The sequence below is a fragment of the Cinclus cinclus genome, chromosome 14, assembly GCF_963662255.1.
Source record: "Cinclus cinclus chromosome 14, bCinCin1.1, whole genome shotgun sequence".
Classification (NCBI taxonomy): Eukaryota; Metazoa; Chordata; class Aves; order Passeriformes; family Cinclidae; genus Cinclus; species Cinclus cinclus.
This window is the reverse complement of record NC_085059.1, coordinates 11,973,267-11,994,024: the sequence shown is the minus strand read 5'-3', so window position 1 is coordinate 11,994,024 and position 20,758 is coordinate 11,973,267. Positions and strand designations below refer to the sequence as shown.

The following is a 20,758-nucleotide window of genomic DNA, read 5'->3' as shown; positions in this document are numbered from 1 at the left end:
TTAAATAAAAAAGCAAACCAAGTTTATTCCATATGCAACACTTCCACAGGTATTGGAATAAAGTAACTTAAATACTCTTTACATTGGTAGCCATCAATGATAGCTTAATCTTGAAAACAGAATTATCAATACACTTCTATAAAATTATTTAAATACTTTTTGTATATAAATTTTTGTTTCAAGTCCGATGTCAGCTTTGATCTGTAGCTCTGGCAGGATCTGAGAGTATATTTAAAGCTTTTACTTGATGCACACTGCCCTTGGACCTGCATTCACTACACATTTGCAGCAAAAAAATCTGTTTGAAAACTTCAGGCACGTCTGCAGCCATATGCAAATTTTCAAATGAAATATAATAATTTTATTGGAAAAATAATTACCAATTTTAATGTCAGAATATTCAGTGTTGCAGGCTAACATTTGTTAGTCTGAAGTGCTGCCAACAAACTTGCTTCAGAAACACACCAGATCTGAGGGACCCAACATTCACTTAATGTAAACAAGAGCCAAAAGTCCACTGCACATAAACCAAACAAAATCTGAGAAAACCTTCCTTGCTCTTCCCCTCCCACACCATTCATAAATTGAAATTAAAACTATTCCTTTTACTGAAGAAAAGCAAAGCTTACCATCTAAGTCTACTTTTGCTGCCAACTCAGCCAATGACTTTTTAAAATGTCTCATCATGTAGAGCCCACTCTTTCCCACTGTTTTTAAAATTAGAATACTGACTTATTAAAAGCTTCAACAAATTCAGCCACCTTATCCAGGTTAAGCTTACCTTTAGTCCTATTAGCCATAATCCAATCCAAGCACTGGATTGTACACTTCACAAGCATTTGTTCATTTCACAATGAACACTTCTTTCATTGCTATTTTAAGCATTAAGTTGAACATTGAGATGCTCTGTCTGTCATCACTGGATGCACTTAGAAAGAATTTCCCTGCAAATCATGATCAGCATTGTGAGGTTTTTGTATCTAGCAGCAAAAAAAAAAAAAAAAAAAAGTTACAGAAATATACATTTTGAACAACAAAGAACTCTTTATTTTACAAAATGTATTTCACCTTTTCAGTATTGCCTTTGTAAATGTACTTCATGCTGCAACTACTTACAGTAAAAACACAATTTGCAGCAAATTAAAGGTGCTCAACCAGTTCCAACAGTTTGATTTTAAGGTACAATATGTAGTTGCCCATTTGATTCTCAGATGTGGTCCTTTATTTGCTTTAGTTCGTTGAAATCACAGTGAGAACTTCTCATCAACTGCCTCAGGCCACAGATTTAATGAAGATATTATAAGCACAATCATTCTTTACTGCAAAATCTTTTCTTAAAGAAGTAAGCAAAGGCTTGTGTTTCATTTATTCACTTGCTGCTGTATATGGAGGAGGAATTCATAGTATGATAAGGCTGATTCTGTTCTGTCTTCAATCATATTTTGCAGAAAACTTGATTTCAGTGGACTCTCATCCCTTAAAAACAGAAATATAAGTGAGTGGAATAAACATTTGCCACAGGCTACCATGCTTTAATAAAGTTCCAAGTCAAATGGCAAGACATTTCAAGAGCTTAAGGATATATGAAAAGAGGATCTCAAATAGCCCTTAGCAGTAATTAATCCTAATAAGTACTCTTACCAGTATTTACTTCATTTATCTGACATTACCTAAAGATTCTTCTGTGACATTTAGTCTTTTTTAGTCTTTTGAAAATCTAATTGGAGACAACTCATATGTCCTATCTGTAGTGAAATCTGTCAGGCACAGCACACACTATTGTTAAGAATTCCATAAACAAAGTTCAGTATATGATATCCAGGTACGTACTGTTAACAGGTTGCTGAAGAAACAAAGAACCTGTTAAAAAACACTTACTTTATTATATATAGTATAGGAAAGAAAGGTCTCTGTTCTCTCAGCCAAGCAATGAAAGCTCGTGTTCTGATGGATTCTGCTGTTTCAAGTTCTGGGAGATGTGTCTAAAAGCCAAAGGGTTTCATTAATATAAACAGGGTATTTTTCAGAAAAACAGTAAAAGGAACACTTAAACTAACCCAACTCATTAGGTATAACCCCCCCCCCCCCCCCCCAGACAGATATGTTTTGTGATGTATAGTTTCAGTCTTGTGTTCTTTGAAGGGGCTTGAAATAGTCAAGAGCAATAAACTGCTATCAGCAATTAGCTGTCAGAATGGTGATGACTGAGCTGTGATTGATTCCCATTTTGTTGCAGAAACAAAAGGATTTTCCAATAACCTACTGTTCTCACTATTTGCAAGCATTGTTACTCTGCTCCCACAGGTCTGAGAAACTCAATCATTGTCAGCCTCTTCCTACTGTGTCTTCATGAGAAGAAACTTCAAGAGGTAACAGAAATTATTTCTTCCCTTGGATCTGGATCTATACCACTAGAGGGCTAGTATCTGAGTAGTGTATTTTAATTTTCATGCAAATTATATTCTGCAGCACTGTATGCATGATTGATGTGCAGAGCAAGCACATACCATATTCTGTGGTATTGAGCCATAATTTGGAACTCCAAGAACTTGGCTGATAAAGCCCTGCCCACAGTTCTTCCCAATCCACAGAAACATCACCTGAAAGACACCCATCAAAAACAACATTAATCCAAGCAAAACACACCTCAGCAGTCTCATATGTACTTTGGGTTCTCAGAAAGAAAACACCAAGAAAACTTGGATATGTTTTAAAATCCACCCCATCACACAACTTACAGAGCCAGCATCCATAAGATAAGCACCATCCCTACTCAGCTTCTCCACTGACAGCTGGAGAAGGGGTGGCTGAGGTATAGTTCTGTCATTTATGTTAAGGGCCCCCTAAGAGAAGAATGAAAAACAGTGGTTCACATCTTGATGCAAAAAGCCAAAACAGAACGTTAAGTAAAAGTAGGACCTATTACACTGAATACTGCAGCTGGACTGTTTTTTCCCAGTTTAGCTCAACCCATACTTAAAGTGTTAATTTACTTTATTACTTAGCAATTTACTAATAAATCCTAATGTTTTATTTAGATAGATACATTTTATGAAATTCACCCTTAGTTAATTAGTTCTAGAACTGGAATATTAGTTTTGTTATGTGCCAAAGATGTGATTTCTAAAATTGTTCAGGGTTTTACATAAACATCCCCTGTTCTCAAAACTGCTTGATATTTTAAAATAAAGGAAGCTACAAAGGGACAAAAAACACATTATGATGTCTTCATGTATATGTGGTTTATAGGACAAGATAATGACACAAGGCAAAGGTGAAATAAGTTAGGAAAAAACCTTGTTCATCCACCTATAGAAAAGCACGGCTTCTCTCTAGAATTCATCAGTTCAGTTCCAAATAAATGCATAAATGCAGCAAGTGGGAAAATATGAAACATTACATTTTAGTTGTGCAGCTTTAAGATGGAAAACCTGGGATATTTTTAACGTGTTTACTTTCACATCACACAAATCTTTGGGATCAAGCAGATTATGTAGCAAGGCAAAGACTCACCTCATCTGTGAGATTATCAACTTTGTACAGACTGGGATGTGTCATGAGCATGAGGTAAACAAGGGGCTGGTTTTTCACCTGACACATGGTAAAGATGCGTTCATCCAAGCGTGTGTTTGTCCCAGTTTGAAATGCTTTCTGCAAACAATCAGGCATTTAGTTTAACCATTAAAGCAAAGCAAGATAAACTGAATTTCATACATCACCTACTACTCATTTCTAACTTACTTAAGTTTTAGAGATGTAACCCAAGTGTTTTCTCATTGTATATTTTACTTGCCATTGTTCTCTTCAGTGTTTCCCATATAAATCATACAAGTCTCATTCCCATTTCCAGATTTTAGAATTAACCTCAACCTGGCACCGTCAATCCTTTCTAGTGAGCACTACAACTGAAATGAAATCACCCTGAAATACTCTCTAACATATACTTCAAAAATGCTACTTGATGAAATCTAAAAGAATAAATATTGGAGCAGTTTACAGTTGGCTTCAATGTGCAGAATATCAGGTCTATATTTACAAGAAAGAGACAGTCCTGGCTTGCTGCGACCAAAAAAAAAAAAGCTATAAATCAAAGTAGGGCTCACTCCTCCCACCTGACTGTATCAAGTGCTTATCAAGCCTTTCACATTAAAAAGCTCAATATGAACATGCTGGTCAACTCCTAATCAAGATGTGTCAATCCAAAACTTTTTTGAATCAAGAATCCAGTTCATCTAACACTTAAATGACTTCTACTATCAGTTCAGGGAAATTCAATTAAAAAATACCCACACTGAGTAAATACTGTGAAATGCTTTAAACCTGTTGCAAGAACAGCCAGCCAACTCCCTCTCTGCAATGCATTCAGTTCTCTTCTAATCTCTTCCACACTGAACTGTTGTGTGGATCTACACTTCCAGAGACGCACAAAATTGAGATTCCTGAGAAAACACTATCAGTACCCTGACATATTCCCTTCACCAGTCAGTATCTTTATTATTTTGCCCTTCCATTGCTTAAAATGCTTATACATTTGGTTTTGCGCACTAAACTTCTAAATTCCTGCTTCTGAACGAAATCATTCTCCATTGAACAATTTTCCTTTTACTTCAGGCTGACCTGCCAAAACCAGTCATCCTCTTGCCTGGCTTCCTTTCCCCTCTTACCTGTTTTAAGAGTGCGAGTATATAAAGGGGGAAGAGCCGCAGTGAGTAGGGAGCTGTGAGCCCAGGCTGTTGGATGCTCAGCACGGATGAGCGATAAGCAGCTAAAGAATCTATCACTGCATTGACCAAGGCATCCCGAGCATCGCTCAGCGTAGCGGAAACCGAGCGGTCCACAGCTGAAATCAGAGTACAAGGTGCAGGTAAGAAGAGTTTCCCCCTTTGGCAGGAATACAGTCACATACATTAACCTCTCTCACTTTATCATATATGTTGATGCAGCTTAAGCTCTTACTACATTCTAGGGGAAGTGTTTCAGAAAAAGCTGGGGGCCCGCAATGATGCGCCAGACTAAGCCTAAGCCCAGGTGATTAAACACGGCTCTACTCATCCTTCACCTGAGCCAAGCATTAAAACCAAAACTCTTAGGTTTGCAACTTTGAAAGAACTCTTAGGATGAGGGTGAATATTTTCTTCTAATACCACTTCCCAGAGGATTATTGCTCAGACCTTTAAGGATACAATCCACGCATATCCAAACAAGCTCTTAGCACACTCACCCATATTGGCTAAGAGCCCTGTGATGGCCTGCACATCTGCCCCTAGGTACACATCACTCAGTGTTGTGACAACAGGTAAGCACATAGTGTGGACACGAATTCGTCTTTCACCTGCAAAAAAACCCAAAAACCCTGTAACCTCCATACTTGTTTTATGAAGCAACACTACAAATGCCACTGTTGGCTCAATCTAACCTTACCTTTGCTGGAGGTGTATAGGAGAGCTGATTGAAAAGAAACAACTTGCATATCAGTAAGACTGTCTTCCACTGACATTTGCACAGCATATCCTGCGTCTGGGTTTACGTTGGGTAATGACAACAAGTCTGTAGATCGGACGAAGAAGTTCCCATGGAAAGTATGAATGGAAAGACCTACAAGACAACAAATCAGTTTGGGGTTTACAGCTGTGAACTACAGGCACCATATATAGATCTGCCATCAATGTATAGGACTGTGCAGGAATGTTCCTCCTCAATGAAATACACTATCTTCAGAAAAGGTAACTACTGCAAACTGACAACTGAACCAAAGAATCCACAAAGCCTAGCAGGAAGTGGGAATTAGCAAGGCAAATCAATGCAGAGTAGTAGAAATTATCTAGATTATAAAAACCGTCCCTTATTGAAATAGCAGTCCAGGAAAATTTCCAGTTTTGACCACTATAAAGTGGAATTTGGATGCCAGAAAACCCCACAAATATAGTCTTAAATTGTCTTATCCCTGGTACTGAGTTTTACTTTTTTAATCTTTGCCTTTTAATCATTTGAGGTTACAAAACAGCTAGAATACCAATGAAAACATTCCCAAAGAGCAGCAAACACCCACTTCCCTCTTCTCCACTCCCCAAAAATCTAAGAAGGTGAATTCAGACCTTTGGTGCATCTTATCCTCATGACAGCCTCAAACCCAATTTTTCTAGTTAAATATCGCTTCAGTTCCTTTTGCAATTTCTCCACCTGGACAGGGTTGTGTTTATGATGATAAGATTGGTAGTAGTAGACACTACCTGCAGAATACCTTGATATACAACCTGTAAGAAAACCAGTAAACATTGGAGAGTGCAGACAGTTGCTGCTGCAGTCTTTAAACTATCAAATGGTTCACACCTGCAAATCACTCAGATACACAGTTATAGACCTGCTTACAGAGACAGATGTGGCACAACTGTATATTCTAGTATGTGATAAATTTCAGGTGTGAAAATTTTCCATTGACTTGAAATTGCTGTCACTTGAAAGTCTGTTTAAATAGAAAAAAATAAAAACCCTAAAACGCTAATAAAACTTGCTTGAAAGGCAATGAAACTGATGGTTAAAAGGAAGAAAGTATTTCCACTACTTATATCAGTAGCACAAGAATCCTGACTCATTAAGGGAGGACATGAAAATAAGTAGGTTAAATCAGGACTTAAACATTACATTCTGTTCACTGTCACTGCTCAGCAAGGAGAATTTTGTATCTTGACATACTAGATTAATTCAAATCAGGTTCATCTACTAAATATTAGTATAGATTCTATACATTTGCTCAAAATACAAGAGTTACATGCCTCATGCTTTGTATGACGTACCTAGAGAAGCCAAGTCAGAATATTGCCCACTAAGAAGAAATAAATCCACTGCAACCTGTTGCCCTGAGCAGTCCAAGGCCAACTTCTTGTAAAAATCAGTCGATGGTGTCAAATGTATATCCTGTTAACACAGTGGATTATTACAAAATACAAAGGAAATTCAAATTGTTTCATACATTTATTGACTGTTTTCAGACACATTTATAATCAACTCTCCATCACTGATTAAAAATACTTGCTTTTAAAAAATAAGGTAATTAATTTGTGTTTATATTGCTTGGTTTTTCTTTTGTTTTTTCTGCTACTTTAACACAGGAGGCAAGACAAGCACAAAATTAACCCAGAAGAGGAAACTCCAGAACCATATTTATGCACAGAACAGGGTTGTTAGTATTCTCAACCTTTTTGTTTTCCTAACCTTTGCTGTTGCTCTTTGGTTTGGCTCTTCTCGTGACTTTAGTGCTCCCATTCCCACAGATGGGAGCTGTGTCTGGAAGACAGTGATTCTACCTCCAGTGGGGGACATCAGTTTAAAGGCAGCCTGTAATGCAGGCCCCAAAGCACTCTGAGTTTCCAGGGACTTGGTAAACATCTGTGGCAATGTCTTCAGCAGATCTTGAATTAGCTACAAGTGAGAAAACAGTATTAGGCCTATGAGTTGTCATGGTTTGCTACTTTACATAGAGCTGACAGCTGAACATAACCAAGTATTAACAATTCTAATATTAAGGCACTAAAGAGAAAAATTGAAGTACTGTCTTGTTTCAGGTTGGCAAGAATTTACAGTGACATAGATAAAAGACATTTTTTTTGCCTCAAACTTGGCATTTGAACAGCAGGTGTTAATGAGCATTAATTAATCAAAAAATTACCAAACATATCCTCAATTATGTAAATGTCACTAGTTATGTAAGAAAGTCCTTGCTTCTTACCTCTTTATTTTCATTTAAATTTACTAATAAGTTTTCTGGCATTGGTATAAATACATCTGAAAGGGAAAAAAAAAATATTTGAGCTATCTTTTAAAAACACATCAAGCTTTCCTTGACTTTGCCAACCATCATACTTATTGGAAAAAAATACACTGTATCAGTACATTAACCCATGCAAACATAATCGTGTGGACTTCTTTTTTTCCTCATAAGCATTCCTGTAGCTAGAATCCCATGATAGAGTAGCAATCAACAGGGCTGAAGGATAATCAAGACTATTAAACAAAATCACACAGCAAATATTTCCAGTGTTCATTCTACCCTGCCCAGTAACATCCAGTGAAAGGTGATTTGAAACAAAAGGCAGAAGGACAAGCACTAAGCACCAGCCAGAAAATCTACAGAAAGATACCAAGCATCAGTATTTAGAATTTCAAGAGGAATGTAGAGAACTGTACAAATGAAACTCTCAGTTAGGAAGGCTGGCTGTGTTTGAAGTCATGGTGTTTGAAGTCATGAGCAGCCACAGCATTGCTCAGACATCAGGGAGATGTCTTCATACACAAACTCACACACACAGTACATCTAAAGTCATTACTAGAGAGACTAAAGATGTAATCTAGAAACTCTCACCAGATACATATTTTTAAAGGCTGTCATAACCACAAGTCATTAATAGGTAGTGATCACACAAATTATTTTTGCATACCTTCAATATCTGAAACTATAAGCATCTGAGGCTGAGAGAGACCTTCCTGAAGACTGTAGAAATGGATTGTACTGTCAAATGTTATGAAGCCTATTTTTGTTCTAGTGTTCCCAGGAAGCCTGAAAATGAGACATATGGTGTTCAACGAGATGGAATTTCATTTCTGCAGGCTTTTTTTTTTCCCCTTAACATCCACTGAATCTCTCCCATGGTTGTTACCAAGCAGTTAGTTTAAAAGCTAGACTGCAAGAGCTTCACTGAATCATTTTGAAAAGAACAAAATCCACAACAGAAAAGGAACTGATGGTAGAGTCACCAAGCAGGCAGGTGAAAACCTCTTAAAAGGATAATCAGAAGTGGAAGAAAAGGAAGAAATAAACTGCAAAATACCAAGTAGTGTTTATGTAAGTTCAAACAATATGCATTTTATGAGAAGTTTATTAGATGTATGACTCCTTTCAGCAAATATTTATCTAAATTTCAGCTTTTAAAAAATACAGTTCAGAAGACTCCATAAACATGATTCTTATATTCTTATGGCGAGTGATGAAGTAAATAGGAAAGAGTCAGACTGAAAAATCAAGCTTCAAAATTACCTTTTACACTGGTGCAGCTGAGATGGGAAAAAGGCTACAGCTTTATGGTACATTTTAACACAATAGTGGCCATTGTTTACCCACACTAGGAAACTTGTCTTCCAGACAGAAGAAACTGGCATGTTGGTGTCTATCGTAAGTTTAAGAGGAATGAAAACTGGATTTTAAGAAAAAAGTACTTACGAATCAAGATTGTCTAACAAGATCTGGCAGACAGTATTCAAGTATCCTGTCTCTATTGCATTGTGAGAGACATCAAACACAAAGAGGTACACAGGTGGCTGAGGTGGACGCAGCTAAGCAAAGAAAAGATTAACTTTAATTTTCAAATCGCATTTGTTAGACTGGGTTTATTCATTCCACTGCAAGTTTAAACTGTTAAAACAGCATGCAGATGATAGCAAAAATTTCTGAATGCATTTGCCTCTTATTTGGTAATACCAGAATTCTAGTTTTCTTCCAAAGAAATCTACATATTCTAAACACAAAACAACTTTGACATAAATGTTTAGAAGTGAACTCTCTGAAGTTCTCCCCATGAGTTCTCAGAGTTCACTCCTTAAGGCAACAGCTGTTCTACTGAACTGGAAAGCATCCTCTGAAACAAAGCTTTCTCTGACTTCCCTCTGAAAATAAAACAAAGGGAAAGAATAAGTAAAAGTAAATAAAGTCTTACCATGTATTCAGACGGAGCCATAAACTCAATAGTAGCATTCTGGACTTCAGGTCTTTTATGAGGCTCTCCATAAACTCTTGTCACAGGATTATACAGGAATTCTTCAGGAACTTTGCAGATAAGTTTATACATTAGTATTTCACACTAGTATTGGCTGTGCTGCATTTTAAAACAAATAGGTAAACTCTTTGGTGGTTGTTGGGCAATGTGTGGAGAACTACACCAGGCAGTGTAGTTCACTTACACTTGGGCAAGGGTACCCTGAGGGACTACTTGGGCTTATTGTGTTTCTTTAGGGACCCCACTGTTACAGGGAAACATTTCTCATGACTCCCAGAGTGACTGACAACAATCCCCCTACTGATGTGGCCAACAACACCCCAGTCTCAAAGGCCAAGGTGGGAAAGGTTAATTGCAACACTTTAAAGCACATTTAAAACTTACCATCATTGATTCTATAGCACAAATTGCATTTCCATCTCCTTTGGTCTAGGAAGCTGACAAAAGGGTTGATGTAGGTCCGGCAGGAACGGCATCTCACAATAATACTGGACGTGACCACCGGCAGTTGCTGGGAAAGAAAAGCTTCCTGTTTTAAAGCATCCCTGCTGAAAGTAGGAGTACTTCTGCATCCTCACAGCATCCCTATAATTTCTTAATATGACAGGTAGGAACCGAGCTCTTACATATCTGACTGTGTAGATTCTCTAAACCTCTAAATTCCTTAATTGTACACTGATGGTTTGAAAACAAGAGGGGGAAAAAAAAAGCCCTCATCTTTGAAAAATCAAACTGAGGAAAAAAAACCCAAAATTTAAGAGAGACACTGTTAAAATTCAAAATCCTCTGGCTGTCTCCCTGCCAGATGACATTCAAATCCCTTCAACTTTGTCAAGTCTTGAGTTTAGAATTAGTACTTTGTTTGAAATGAGTAACTACAACTGATACATGACAAACTGGACTTTAGGTGTTTTCTGCTATCACAGTCCAAATTCAGTGCTGCCTTTAAGCTTTTGGTCTTTTGAGGTTTGGGTGTCTTTTTATTAAGAAGTGAGACCTGAAGGTTTAAAAATGGTAGGGAGAAATAACTGAGAAAAAATTACAGCGATCTGAATGGAATAATGAAATGTCAGTTACTGTGGTAGCTTTTCTGGCCCAAGATACCTGCCCTTGTTTTATAATTAATTCACTGTCCATTGTCTGGACTCTGTAAAGGCATAGTTGATATTTCAGCATGTAAAGTCTTGAATATTTCTCATACCGATAAGTCTTTGAAAGGATGAAGCAGGAGCCCCAAAGGAAGTTTGGCTTTATTCAATAAGGCCTGAGTTTGAGGAATGTTAGTCAGGGTACAGCGGAACAACCTACATGGAGGACAAATGGTTATTTTCAGAGGCTTTCAAATAAATTATGATTTCAGTACTACAGTATCTTTTTCTAGATCTGTTAATGGTGAATTCCCCTTTCCAGAAAAAAGATCTTCTCTATCTCTGTCAAATCATTTTGTTTCTGTCTGAGCTCGACACAGTACAGACTTTGAGTTCTTATTTTATACAAATGTTCTTCACACAGAGCTGCCATTTTAGTCAAATTTTGACTCAAGTCAAAATTAAGCCTAACAATACTAAAAGTTGCACAAAATCTTTATATGCTAAATATTATTTGGGAATAAATCAGAACTGGCAATGTTTAAAAGGTGGTTTTAGTAACTATAAACAATCCCACAATCATTTCCTGAGTCTTGACCAATCAGCAGCTTCCACAAAATGGAAGCGAAGCCCATTTTCAATATTTTCCATTCATAAAATTAAGAAAATTTTTGTCAAGTTATAAGTAGGAATTTATATTTCTATCTGTTTTCATGTATTATAGCAAATGCATAATCATACTCAGGATTGCAGTTGAGCTTCTGGATGTCTTCATGCAAGTTGGGGACAGGAGCCTTCAAAAGGGTGGTAGGAAGAATATTTCTTTCTTGAAGAAGATTCACAGGCCTTAACCCTTCCTGCTGTAGACTCAGGCCACCCATTGATGCAGTTAAGTGATTAGTGCCCAGGGCAGGCTAGAGTCAAATAAAATTTCACAAATTAGAACTAATTACTTGGATGAAACCCACAGTCCATTTAAAACCACACATATATACATATATCCCTTTCAGTTTGTTTTGCTCATGTACCAACTGCCCTTGTATCAATATATTTAGAAATACTGGTTGGTTGTCACATTAACTTGATTTATGCATGTAACATAACAGAGGAAAAAAGTAGCATAAATTGCCTATAAAGCTCTTGAAATATAGAGGCTCAGCTGATGAAAGCATTGGTCAGTTCACTTTGATAGTTCAGGGAAAGAATAACCACATACTTCTGCTAACAATAACAATGCCACAGAAGAGAAACATGCCAAAAGCAGTTCAAAGTTTCAAAAGAAACATCTTGAACAGATTTGAGAGTGGAACACTTCACAAAGAGCTGGCACACAGCTTTTCCAAACTTGTACCAAGGCACAGGCAAAAGCATTAATTTTGGGCAAATTCATTAATTAATGTCTATCCTCTTGAACAAATGGTGCCCAAACAGGGAACAAAATAAGCAGCATCCTAGGGATGCACAGCACCTACCAACCATCATTTTTCTTTACCCACATGCTCCCAACAGAGGTACTACTGAGATAGAAACCAGACAATCTTTACCTGGTGGAAATGTTTTGATCCATCTGGATATTGCAAAGTAGATGCATTCATTCCTGGTGCTCCAGGTGGAGAAGTATGTTGGTAGCCTGGAGGTAAGGCAGGGTAAGAATACCCAACATTTCTATTCATCTTAAGATTTGGGGTTACAGGAGAATAATGTGGAGCAGCTGGAAGCAGAGTAGACAGATACTTAATTGCTGAAGAACTGTATCTTACTTGAGGCATTAGCACAGCACAAGAGCTGCCTGTTTAGTTTTTAAGTGTAAAAAATACAACTGCTGTCAACTTTGCAAAGGCCTGTCACCTACTTTACATATCACAAAGACATACTAATTGTCCATGCTTCAAAATTCACATTTAGCTTCAAGACAGGCATTGAATCAAAGACATATGTAGGTACATGAATGCTTAAACTTCAATCTTTCCCAGACTCCTGAAAGTTCCATCATAATAACAACCATTTTGACTCCCAAAGCCTTACCCATGAGGCCACCACCTTCTATTGCATCGTAGCTGTTTTGCACTACAGAACCTTCACTGGTAGCTGACACAGCATCACCTTTAAAGAAAAACAACCACAGGAAAAATTTGCACAAGAAGTTTTAATGAAGTAACTGCAAAAAAATATCCTACTTGCTGGATGAATATTAAGACAAGCAGAGTTTGAATTTACTTTCGTTTTGACCTAGGATGAAACTGAATTAAATATACACTTTGTCCTCTTTCTCAAACACATGTCCCCTGCAGATGTGACTTCAACAAAGGACATTAATAAAACATCAAACTTTTTTCTAAGGAAAACTAAAGTCCCTACACTCCTGGTTGAATAATCTTTTACGAGTCCTTCAGATTAGGGATGTGCAATATCTTCCAAGCTGGCATGCACTAAAGGGTCAGGGGACACTCCCTCTTCAGCAGAGAAGTCTCTTTAGGCTAGCTGCAGTTTTCCAAGTAACCTGTAGCTTAAGAGTTCCCTGAAGAACTTTTTCCACTGATAATTCACAGAAACACCAGATTCCCCACACTTACACACTTAGTCCACTACTGCTAACCCAACAGCAACAGCTCTGACAGTCACATACCAGTGAAGATAGAAATGCAATCTAAGATAGGAAAAACCTTGACACTCAAAGAGTGCTCCCAAAGAACAGTTTATGGTAAGCCAACTATGTCTAAATATACTAACACAACTATATATTGCTAAGGACAAGTAGGTACTCTATTTTTATTACCATTTTTATTAAAATCTTCAAAGATGACCCAACAAAAAGGAATTTATATTACACAACTGAATCTTGCTAGGAGCAGCCAGCCTGCTTCATAGACTAAACATTTTTATCTGTCCAGGGCTCTGAAAATGTTTCTCTTCATGATGAAGAAAATATTTTCCAAGCAAAAGCTGTTTTCATTTAACACATTGCAAACTACTCTAAATCTGAATATACAAATTTTGTGCTCACAGAGCTACCACACATGAGAAACCATCAATCTGAACATGAAAGGAACCAACAGCTTTGACAGAACTACGTATGTAAAAACAAAGCTGCCAACTTGCACATGGCCCCATCTAGCATGGACACTAAATGCCAAACAATTGGAGTCTGTCTGATACAGAGCCCTTAGGAGTTCCTAAACAATAGCATATTTGTGCAGGGCCCACAGGAGACACAAATCATGTATCTGTCTTCAACAGCTGACACTTCACTTCCTTCAGAAAACTAACAAATGCAAGATATGTGTTTCAGTGATTTTACACAGAGAAGAATAAGGTACAGCTACATGAACTGCAAGATCCACATTTTATCTCTCCCTGCAGAATGAACAATACAGGGAATCATACTTGGATTTCTGTCCTCACAGTACTCAGGGATGCAGAGAAAGGAGAATTTCCCCATCACAATACAGCACGAAAAAGAAAAGTGATGCCAAGTACAGGAGACACTGCCATGTAAAACAGCACTTGGCAATCTATTTTCAAGTGTTACTTTCTTAAATTTTATTAACATCTGTTTGCAGGAATTTTTCTTCTTTCCAGCTCCTTACCTGCTCTTTTCAGATTAAATTATTAGGTGTATTAGTATCAATCTTACAGTTTGAGTCTCTAATAGAACAATGTGCTTGACTTTAAAGGTTGCATATTACAGCAAGTTGAAATGGTTGAATTCAACATAAAGAGGAAAATGTTTCTTACCTTCTTGGTTTGCAGCTGATTTTAGCAGAAACTGTGTGCTAGGTGGTCCTGTTACTGCTGTTGATGGCCTAGCTGGACCACCAACTGGTGGAAGTCCTAAAGGTGGCCTTGGAGGGTGGAGTGGAGTTAAAGGCTGAGTCACTGGTGGAGGCGCAGATCCTATAAAGAGATTAACTTTTAGGAGGAGTTTAACCCACCTGAAAAAAGTCACAAAAGTTTTGTTACAAAGACACACAGATTGAATTCCAACTATTTCTGTTATTATAGGATGAACAGCATGATATACATAAATCCTAACATGTGGGTAGAGGGTCTCAACTTCAGGTTGCTTATGTCACACTTCTCATTCTGGGTTCCTATAGGTACTGATCTCTTTCAGCTTTTTGTTGCTATTGTTGGCAAGAATTTCAATATGTACAGAAAATATCCCAACTCTATAACCAAATTTGGAGTGATCACCAAACAAGTTTAATAATTTTAAAAGTGAACATTAATTTACAAAAAAAATACCAGGGAAACAGCTCAGGAGGACTGAATGGATATAAAAATTACTTATTCCAAACACTTGCTCTCATTTCATATGCCACTTTCCAAAATTTCTCTGCATTTTCCTCACTAATTCTGAAGTACTAACTGTTTATTCCAATGAAGTCCCAGAAATAGTTTCATAAATTCTGTGAGCTTGAAACATTTTGAACAGCGTAAGAAAATTAGGCAGGCATATAACAAAAAAAAACTAGCATCAATAAAAATTTCCAATGAGGCTAAAAGCACTTAACAAGAAAAATAGTTTGTTTTCACATGTTAAATATTTCCATACCTAAGTCCTGTTTGCATGCTTAATCAGAAAAAAAACTAACATACAGCAATTTGGCAAAGAGAAATTTGAGTATTTGTGCTTCCATAATAATCACAAGTTGCACAATAGAGCTATTTTGTGAGAGAAAAGCTTTTACCACTGCATATACCAGCAGTAAAGCAGCAGGAGCAAAATCTCTTACTTTTGGAGTACTTTCTGAAGACTTACAATTATCATTAAATGTGAAAACTACAAGTTTGGGGGAAGAAAGCTTTCCATTGTACTGACCTCTATTTCAGTAGCACAGACTGCTTTTCTTTCCAGGCTGTGCTCCAGTTATTTGCATCAACCTGACAGACTATTCAGAAAATTACCTGAATCAAGTGGTTACTGAGCATGCTCACTAAATAGAACTAGTTTTCAATTATGAAGTCCTGGACTGAAACATGCTAGTGCTCCAACAATTCCCCCTGGAAATGGTGAAGGTCACAGAAACAGCATCACCCACATGCAGCATCCCAAAACAGTGGGACACCACTCAGCAGTTACCTGCTCCAGCCAGCTGAAACACACAACTTGGGCACAGAACTTTCATTTCTAACCCAAAGAAAGCATGCGGGTGTTTCTGATGTGTGTATCTGCTGTAACAATCTTCCACAAGCAAAACATCACTGTAGAGTGACATACTCAGAGTTCTACATTCATTGTTTTAAAAGGTCATTGAAAAATGGACATTGGTAAAATATCAAACAGTTCTGGTTACCTGGCTTCATGTAGCTGTTGTGCAGCGGAGGAGCCCCTGGAGAAGCAGCATATTGGTAACTCCCTGCAGGATTTGTACTTCCTGATAATGATGACGGTGGCTGAGCTGACCCTGTCCCAGGCACACAAGCCAAATGGCTAGTTTGAGCCCCAAGTGGCTGACTTACAGGAGTCTGGCTGTACTGCCAGTTTGAAAGCACTGGTGGGCTGGCTCCAGGAGGAAAGCTCCCTGCAGATGATACAGCAGCCGAGTTCTGTAATGCAGGCAGCAGCACTTGTGGAACAGGACCTGGCTGTTGTACTGGTGACCCGGAGAAAGCTGCCACTGGTGGTCTATTGAGAGTCTGGCCAGGTCCTTGGTAATTGTTTAATTGAGAAACATTCTGAGAGCCACTATAGCTATACTGTCCAGAAGACTGATGTGGAGGAACCTTTGTCGGCGTCTGATGGGAGTACGATCCTGGAACTGCAGGGCTGTATCCCTGGCCATCTGGGGAATGCATCAACTGACTCTGAACAGGGCCTGCAATGAAAAAAACTACACTCTTTAGGCAGTCAGGGTTGTGTATCACTTCTGAAAATAAAAGATGTTTCTGTGAATGTCCTTTCTTAGGATTTTATTAGCCTCCAAGCCATTTTTAATTTAAACCATTAGGTATGACAGAAGTACTACTGCAAGAGACATGAATTCAGCAGTATTTTGCTATCAACACTTACATATTTGTTTTACAGTAACCTTGAAACCACTGAACATTCCAGTACCATCAGTGCTTCTGGACTGAAATTCACACAGGATCCCACCCAGTTATCAGAAACCCCCAAAAGCAAGCTGCCTGCAGAGGAGCACTTTCCCACACCACTGGCAGTGGCACACACAAAGCAGACCGAAAGCAGAAGATCCATTGCGTAAGAACACCATTTCACACGATGGCTGACACCAACCTACATGTCATCTTACCACAACAACACTGCCAGCCAACTTCCAGCACAGGTCACTATGCTACTTCTCAAGTAACTTAATCTATGAAAGTTTCTGCAGTTAATTTTAGTAAGAGAACTATTCATACACATACTGCTCATGTGAGTGGTCAACTGGGCACCAACACAGAATGAAGGGTAAGTTTATCATAAAATAATTCAAAAGTCAGGGAAAAAAAACTTGACAGGTTGATGATGCTCTTTATGCATTTGTTGGTTGGTACACATAAACTAAGTCTTACTCATTTGAAGAAAAAATTTGAAAAGAAGGTTAATAACCCTCTTAAGAGCGAACAGCATGGGCAAGAACATAATCAGATTCCTGCTTTACAGAGGAACAGGTTAACAGAATCCCCCAGTATTTCCAGTGAAATAAGAGCTCCGTCAAGAAAGGTACTACAGATTGTTCACAGCATTGCCACAAAATGGACATGCTGAAGAGAGACTATCAACTTTTGAGTGAAATCCTTCTGAGCAGAGCACACTAGATACTGCGGGCCACAGCTAGTTATGACTCCTTGACAACTGCCAAAACACTTACCAGTGTTGTATCATTCAGTTCAGCCAGTCACACTGTGGCTCTCCTAGTCCCCTAAAACACATCTTAGATACTGGAGACATTCCACACACACAGTTACACATTAAAAAAAAAAAGCTGGTTTCCTATTGAAACATAATGGCTAAATGCTGAAAGGTGAGCAAGTTCACATTTCCAAGTTAAAGTAACTCATGCATTTCTGACAATAAGTTAAGCTAAATGCAGAATACATTGAAATTTTTAGTTAGGACAAACACTGCACTGATCATTCAGCTCCTCATTCCCTAGAAAACCTTAGGCTCTGGGTCACACACAGCTGTTAATTCACTGAATACTGCAGAGGTCCACATAACTACTACAGTGCCAGTGATCTCATCGTCACTGCCTCTTATTTGTACATAAAAGATACATACCATATTACTCCCCAACCATTAATTTCAACATGCAATTTGTCCTTCAGTTATAAAATCCAGTTATACCCTACTGTCCTTACAATGCTGCTCATAGGTATTTGCAATTAATATTAATTATCTAAAATCAACAATGTTTAAAGAAAAAGCTCACAAAGACGAAATCACTTATGGTTATGAGTAACCTTCAAAAACTACCTTGCAGTGTATCAGATGGATTTCCAACAATCAATTTACAAACCCCACTGACAATTAAACTTGCTAACTTTAAAAATTATGGATTCTTATCAAACCTTCTGACTGCATCCACACAAAACACTGATAAAATCATTATAAACTGCAGGAAAAATCCAGAACAAATACAAATTGATTTAATAACTTGATTTTTCACCTTAGGGCATTACTCTCCCTCTATCCCAGGCAGAAATCAGAGTATTTTGATTGCTCTCCTATGCACTGTTTTCTCTGCTTGAAGGTAAAACAGTGGAAGTGAGGTGATATAAAAAACTGACCTACTTGATATTTTCTATGGCACTTTATGCAAAAATATAAATCAAATTCACCACAAAACAATGTTCCAATTTCAATTTTTATTTTAAAAGTCAGAAGCACAAAGAAAAGTCTCAACATCCTCATATAATAGCTCATGTTTCCAAGACAAGTCTGCACAAAGCTGCCAAAAAAAGCTATAGAAATAGCACTAAGGGATAAAATCCCTTTACAAAGAATTTCACAGTGCACAAAAACTTTTCAGGACTTGTTGTTTGGATGCAGCCAGATACAATCTTGATGTGACCTCCTTACTGAGACCCTTCAAAGAGTACCTAGGCTGTCCAGCTTTCCCCAAATGTTGCTGGTTTTCTGTGAATCCAGAAACAAGGAATTCTGTGTGGACTGAAGGGCTACTTCACCTGCACAGCATCTAGACAGCCAACACTCAGAGACCACAGAAATTAATTAGTAACAGAAGAAAGGGCACCTATTTAACAGCAAATCTCTTCTACAACAACACAAGGCCATTTAATATTTCTAAGAGATCAGGAATAACACCAGAATATAGATATATATGAAGGTTGCTTGATGGTTTTATAAAATGGTCACAGTACTAATGTGGATGGCCAGGATCCCAGTAATATTTTACGCCACACAGAACTTCACTGTTCTGTGAAACTCCAAGCCAGTAACTCAGCACATCACTTTTGCCAGCCACAATCTCGCCAAGCTTCAGGGAGATGCAAAGATAAACACTCTGAAAAGTTACATCCCAACAGATGCCATGGAATCAGACACCACCAGTGTCCACCTGACTCTGACCCACTGGATTCCAATCTCAGCAGCTCCTAAAGTACCTCATGACATCAAAGTACCATGCTAAGGTATCACATAAGAAGAGCAAAACATTTTCTAAAAGAATTGTTTCTCTTTCTTGTTTGCACTTCAGATCTATCAGCTGGAAAACAAATTAGACACCCACAATAAAATGAGTACAGAATACTGGTCCTATTAAAAGACAAACAGAAATGAAGGAGAGGAAGGTTGTTGCTAAGCAACCTAAAGCTCTGTGCCAAACAATTTCCCGGGCAGCACATGGTGCTGCTGTGACAATTTACTGCCTTAGTCGACATGCAAGCTCTGGGAGTTACCTGCAAACATTTCAGCAAGCAACAAGTTGCAAGGAAGGGCTGACAGCTGTAGAATAATTTCTTGTCCTGCTGACAGTTTTCTTTCCTCTCAGACCACTGTAAGCACCACTACAGCACTCAGTACCCCCAAAACTGTTTTAGAAGGCTTTGGTACTAGTATAAAGGTCAAGGATCACAGCACCTCTCAGCATTTATTTTAAACAATGCTATGAAGAGTTTATGCTTGAACAATTTATTTCAAACCCAAACCTTATCTCTAACATACTATAACAACTGTTTAATTTTATTACCTAGTATTTGCATAACTCTACATTTCAGTTCTTTATTTTTCATACACCTGACAGCTGAGTAGCCTGAAATTCCTCTTTCTCAACTGCCTCTCCATAACTTTCATTATGTGCTTAATCTGACACTAGGGAAATCAGCAAACATAAAGCAATGCCAGTCTGTAAATCATCCCACTCAGTTACTCCATTAGCTAACGTTCTCTTTGTACAGTCTCTGCTCAGACCATTAGCTCTCCAGGACAGAACCTCTCTCTCCACACTACATTCATACTCTTCCCACTCTTCAGCCTAGAGGCAACTACACAGTTAATTGCAAATTACCATTTTGCTGATAACTTTGAAGAAAAGCAAGAAACACATCGCAGGAGGAGGGAGAAGAAAAATCAAAAGATCTCTTTATAACTGAACTGCTTATGATGCAGCACAGCTACTGAAACACACAAGTGTATAATTAAGGAAGCAAGTGCAGAGGATGTGTATGTGAAATCAGGAGACACTTCCATCAGCACAGATTATTTTGCACACATGCAACGAAAACAGAAAGAGACAAGGCTGGCCTTAAACTTCTTATTCCTGTGTTAAAACACTGCCTAGTAAGTTCAGTTTCACCTTCAATATCTAGTCAAGAAAAAAAAAACTGAGGGGAAGAAAATAAGACTTTCCCAGTTTGCAGCACACAGAAACAGATAATGTCGGCTTTACGAGAATGACAAGAAAGCCCCGCAGCGCCGCAGGCTGAGCTCAGCGATAA

At 38.0% G+C, this 20,758-nt stretch overlaps 1 protein-coding gene across 1 annotated transcript in view; it reads right to left on the bottom strand.

The window, feature by feature from the left end:
* Positions 1 to 332: 332 nt before the first annotated feature.
* SEC24A (SEC24 homolog A, COPII coat complex component) overlaps positions 333 to 20,758 on the bottom strand; it is a 23,142-nt gene continuing 2,716 nt past the window's right edge. The window contains exons 4-25 of the mRNA XM_062501972.1: positions 16,153 to 16,674; positions 14,591 to 14,749; positions 12,881 to 12,958; positions 12,400 to 12,566; positions 11,597 to 11,769; positions 10,969 to 11,071; positions 10,152 to 10,278; positions 9,708 to 9,817; positions 9,215 to 9,327; positions 8,436 to 8,554; positions 7,727 to 7,782; positions 7,213 to 7,419; positions 6,795 to 6,915; positions 6,096 to 6,254; positions 5,422 to 5,595; positions 5,222 to 5,332; positions 4,665 to 4,840; positions 3,514 to 3,651; positions 2,739 to 2,843; positions 2,508 to 2,600; positions 1,879 to 1,982; positions 333 to 1,476 (exon numbers count right to left, since the gene is read on the bottom strand). Of these exons, the coding sequence (XP_062357956.1) occupies positions 1,362 to 1,476; positions 1,879 to 1,982; positions 2,508 to 2,600; positions 2,739 to 2,843; positions 3,514 to 3,651; positions 4,665 to 4,840; positions 5,222 to 5,332; positions 5,422 to 5,595; positions 6,096 to 6,254; positions 6,795 to 6,915; positions 7,213 to 7,419; positions 7,727 to 7,782; positions 8,436 to 8,554; positions 9,215 to 9,327; positions 9,708 to 9,817; positions 10,152 to 10,278; positions 10,969 to 11,071; positions 11,597 to 11,769; positions 12,400 to 12,566; positions 12,881 to 12,958; positions 14,591 to 14,749; positions 16,153 to 16,674 (3,230 nt within the window). The 3' untranslated portion in view covers positions 333 to 1,361. The remainder of the gene's footprint in view (positions 1,477 to 1,878; positions 1,983 to 2,507; positions 2,601 to 2,738; positions 2,844 to 3,513; positions 3,652 to 4,664; positions 4,841 to 5,221; positions 5,333 to 5,421; positions 5,596 to 6,095; positions 6,255 to 6,794; positions 6,916 to 7,212; positions 7,420 to 7,726; positions 7,783 to 8,435; positions 8,555 to 9,214; positions 9,328 to 9,707; positions 9,818 to 10,151; positions 10,279 to 10,968; positions 11,072 to 11,596; positions 11,770 to 12,399; positions 12,567 to 12,880; positions 12,959 to 14,590; positions 14,750 to 16,152; positions 16,675 to 20,758) is intronic.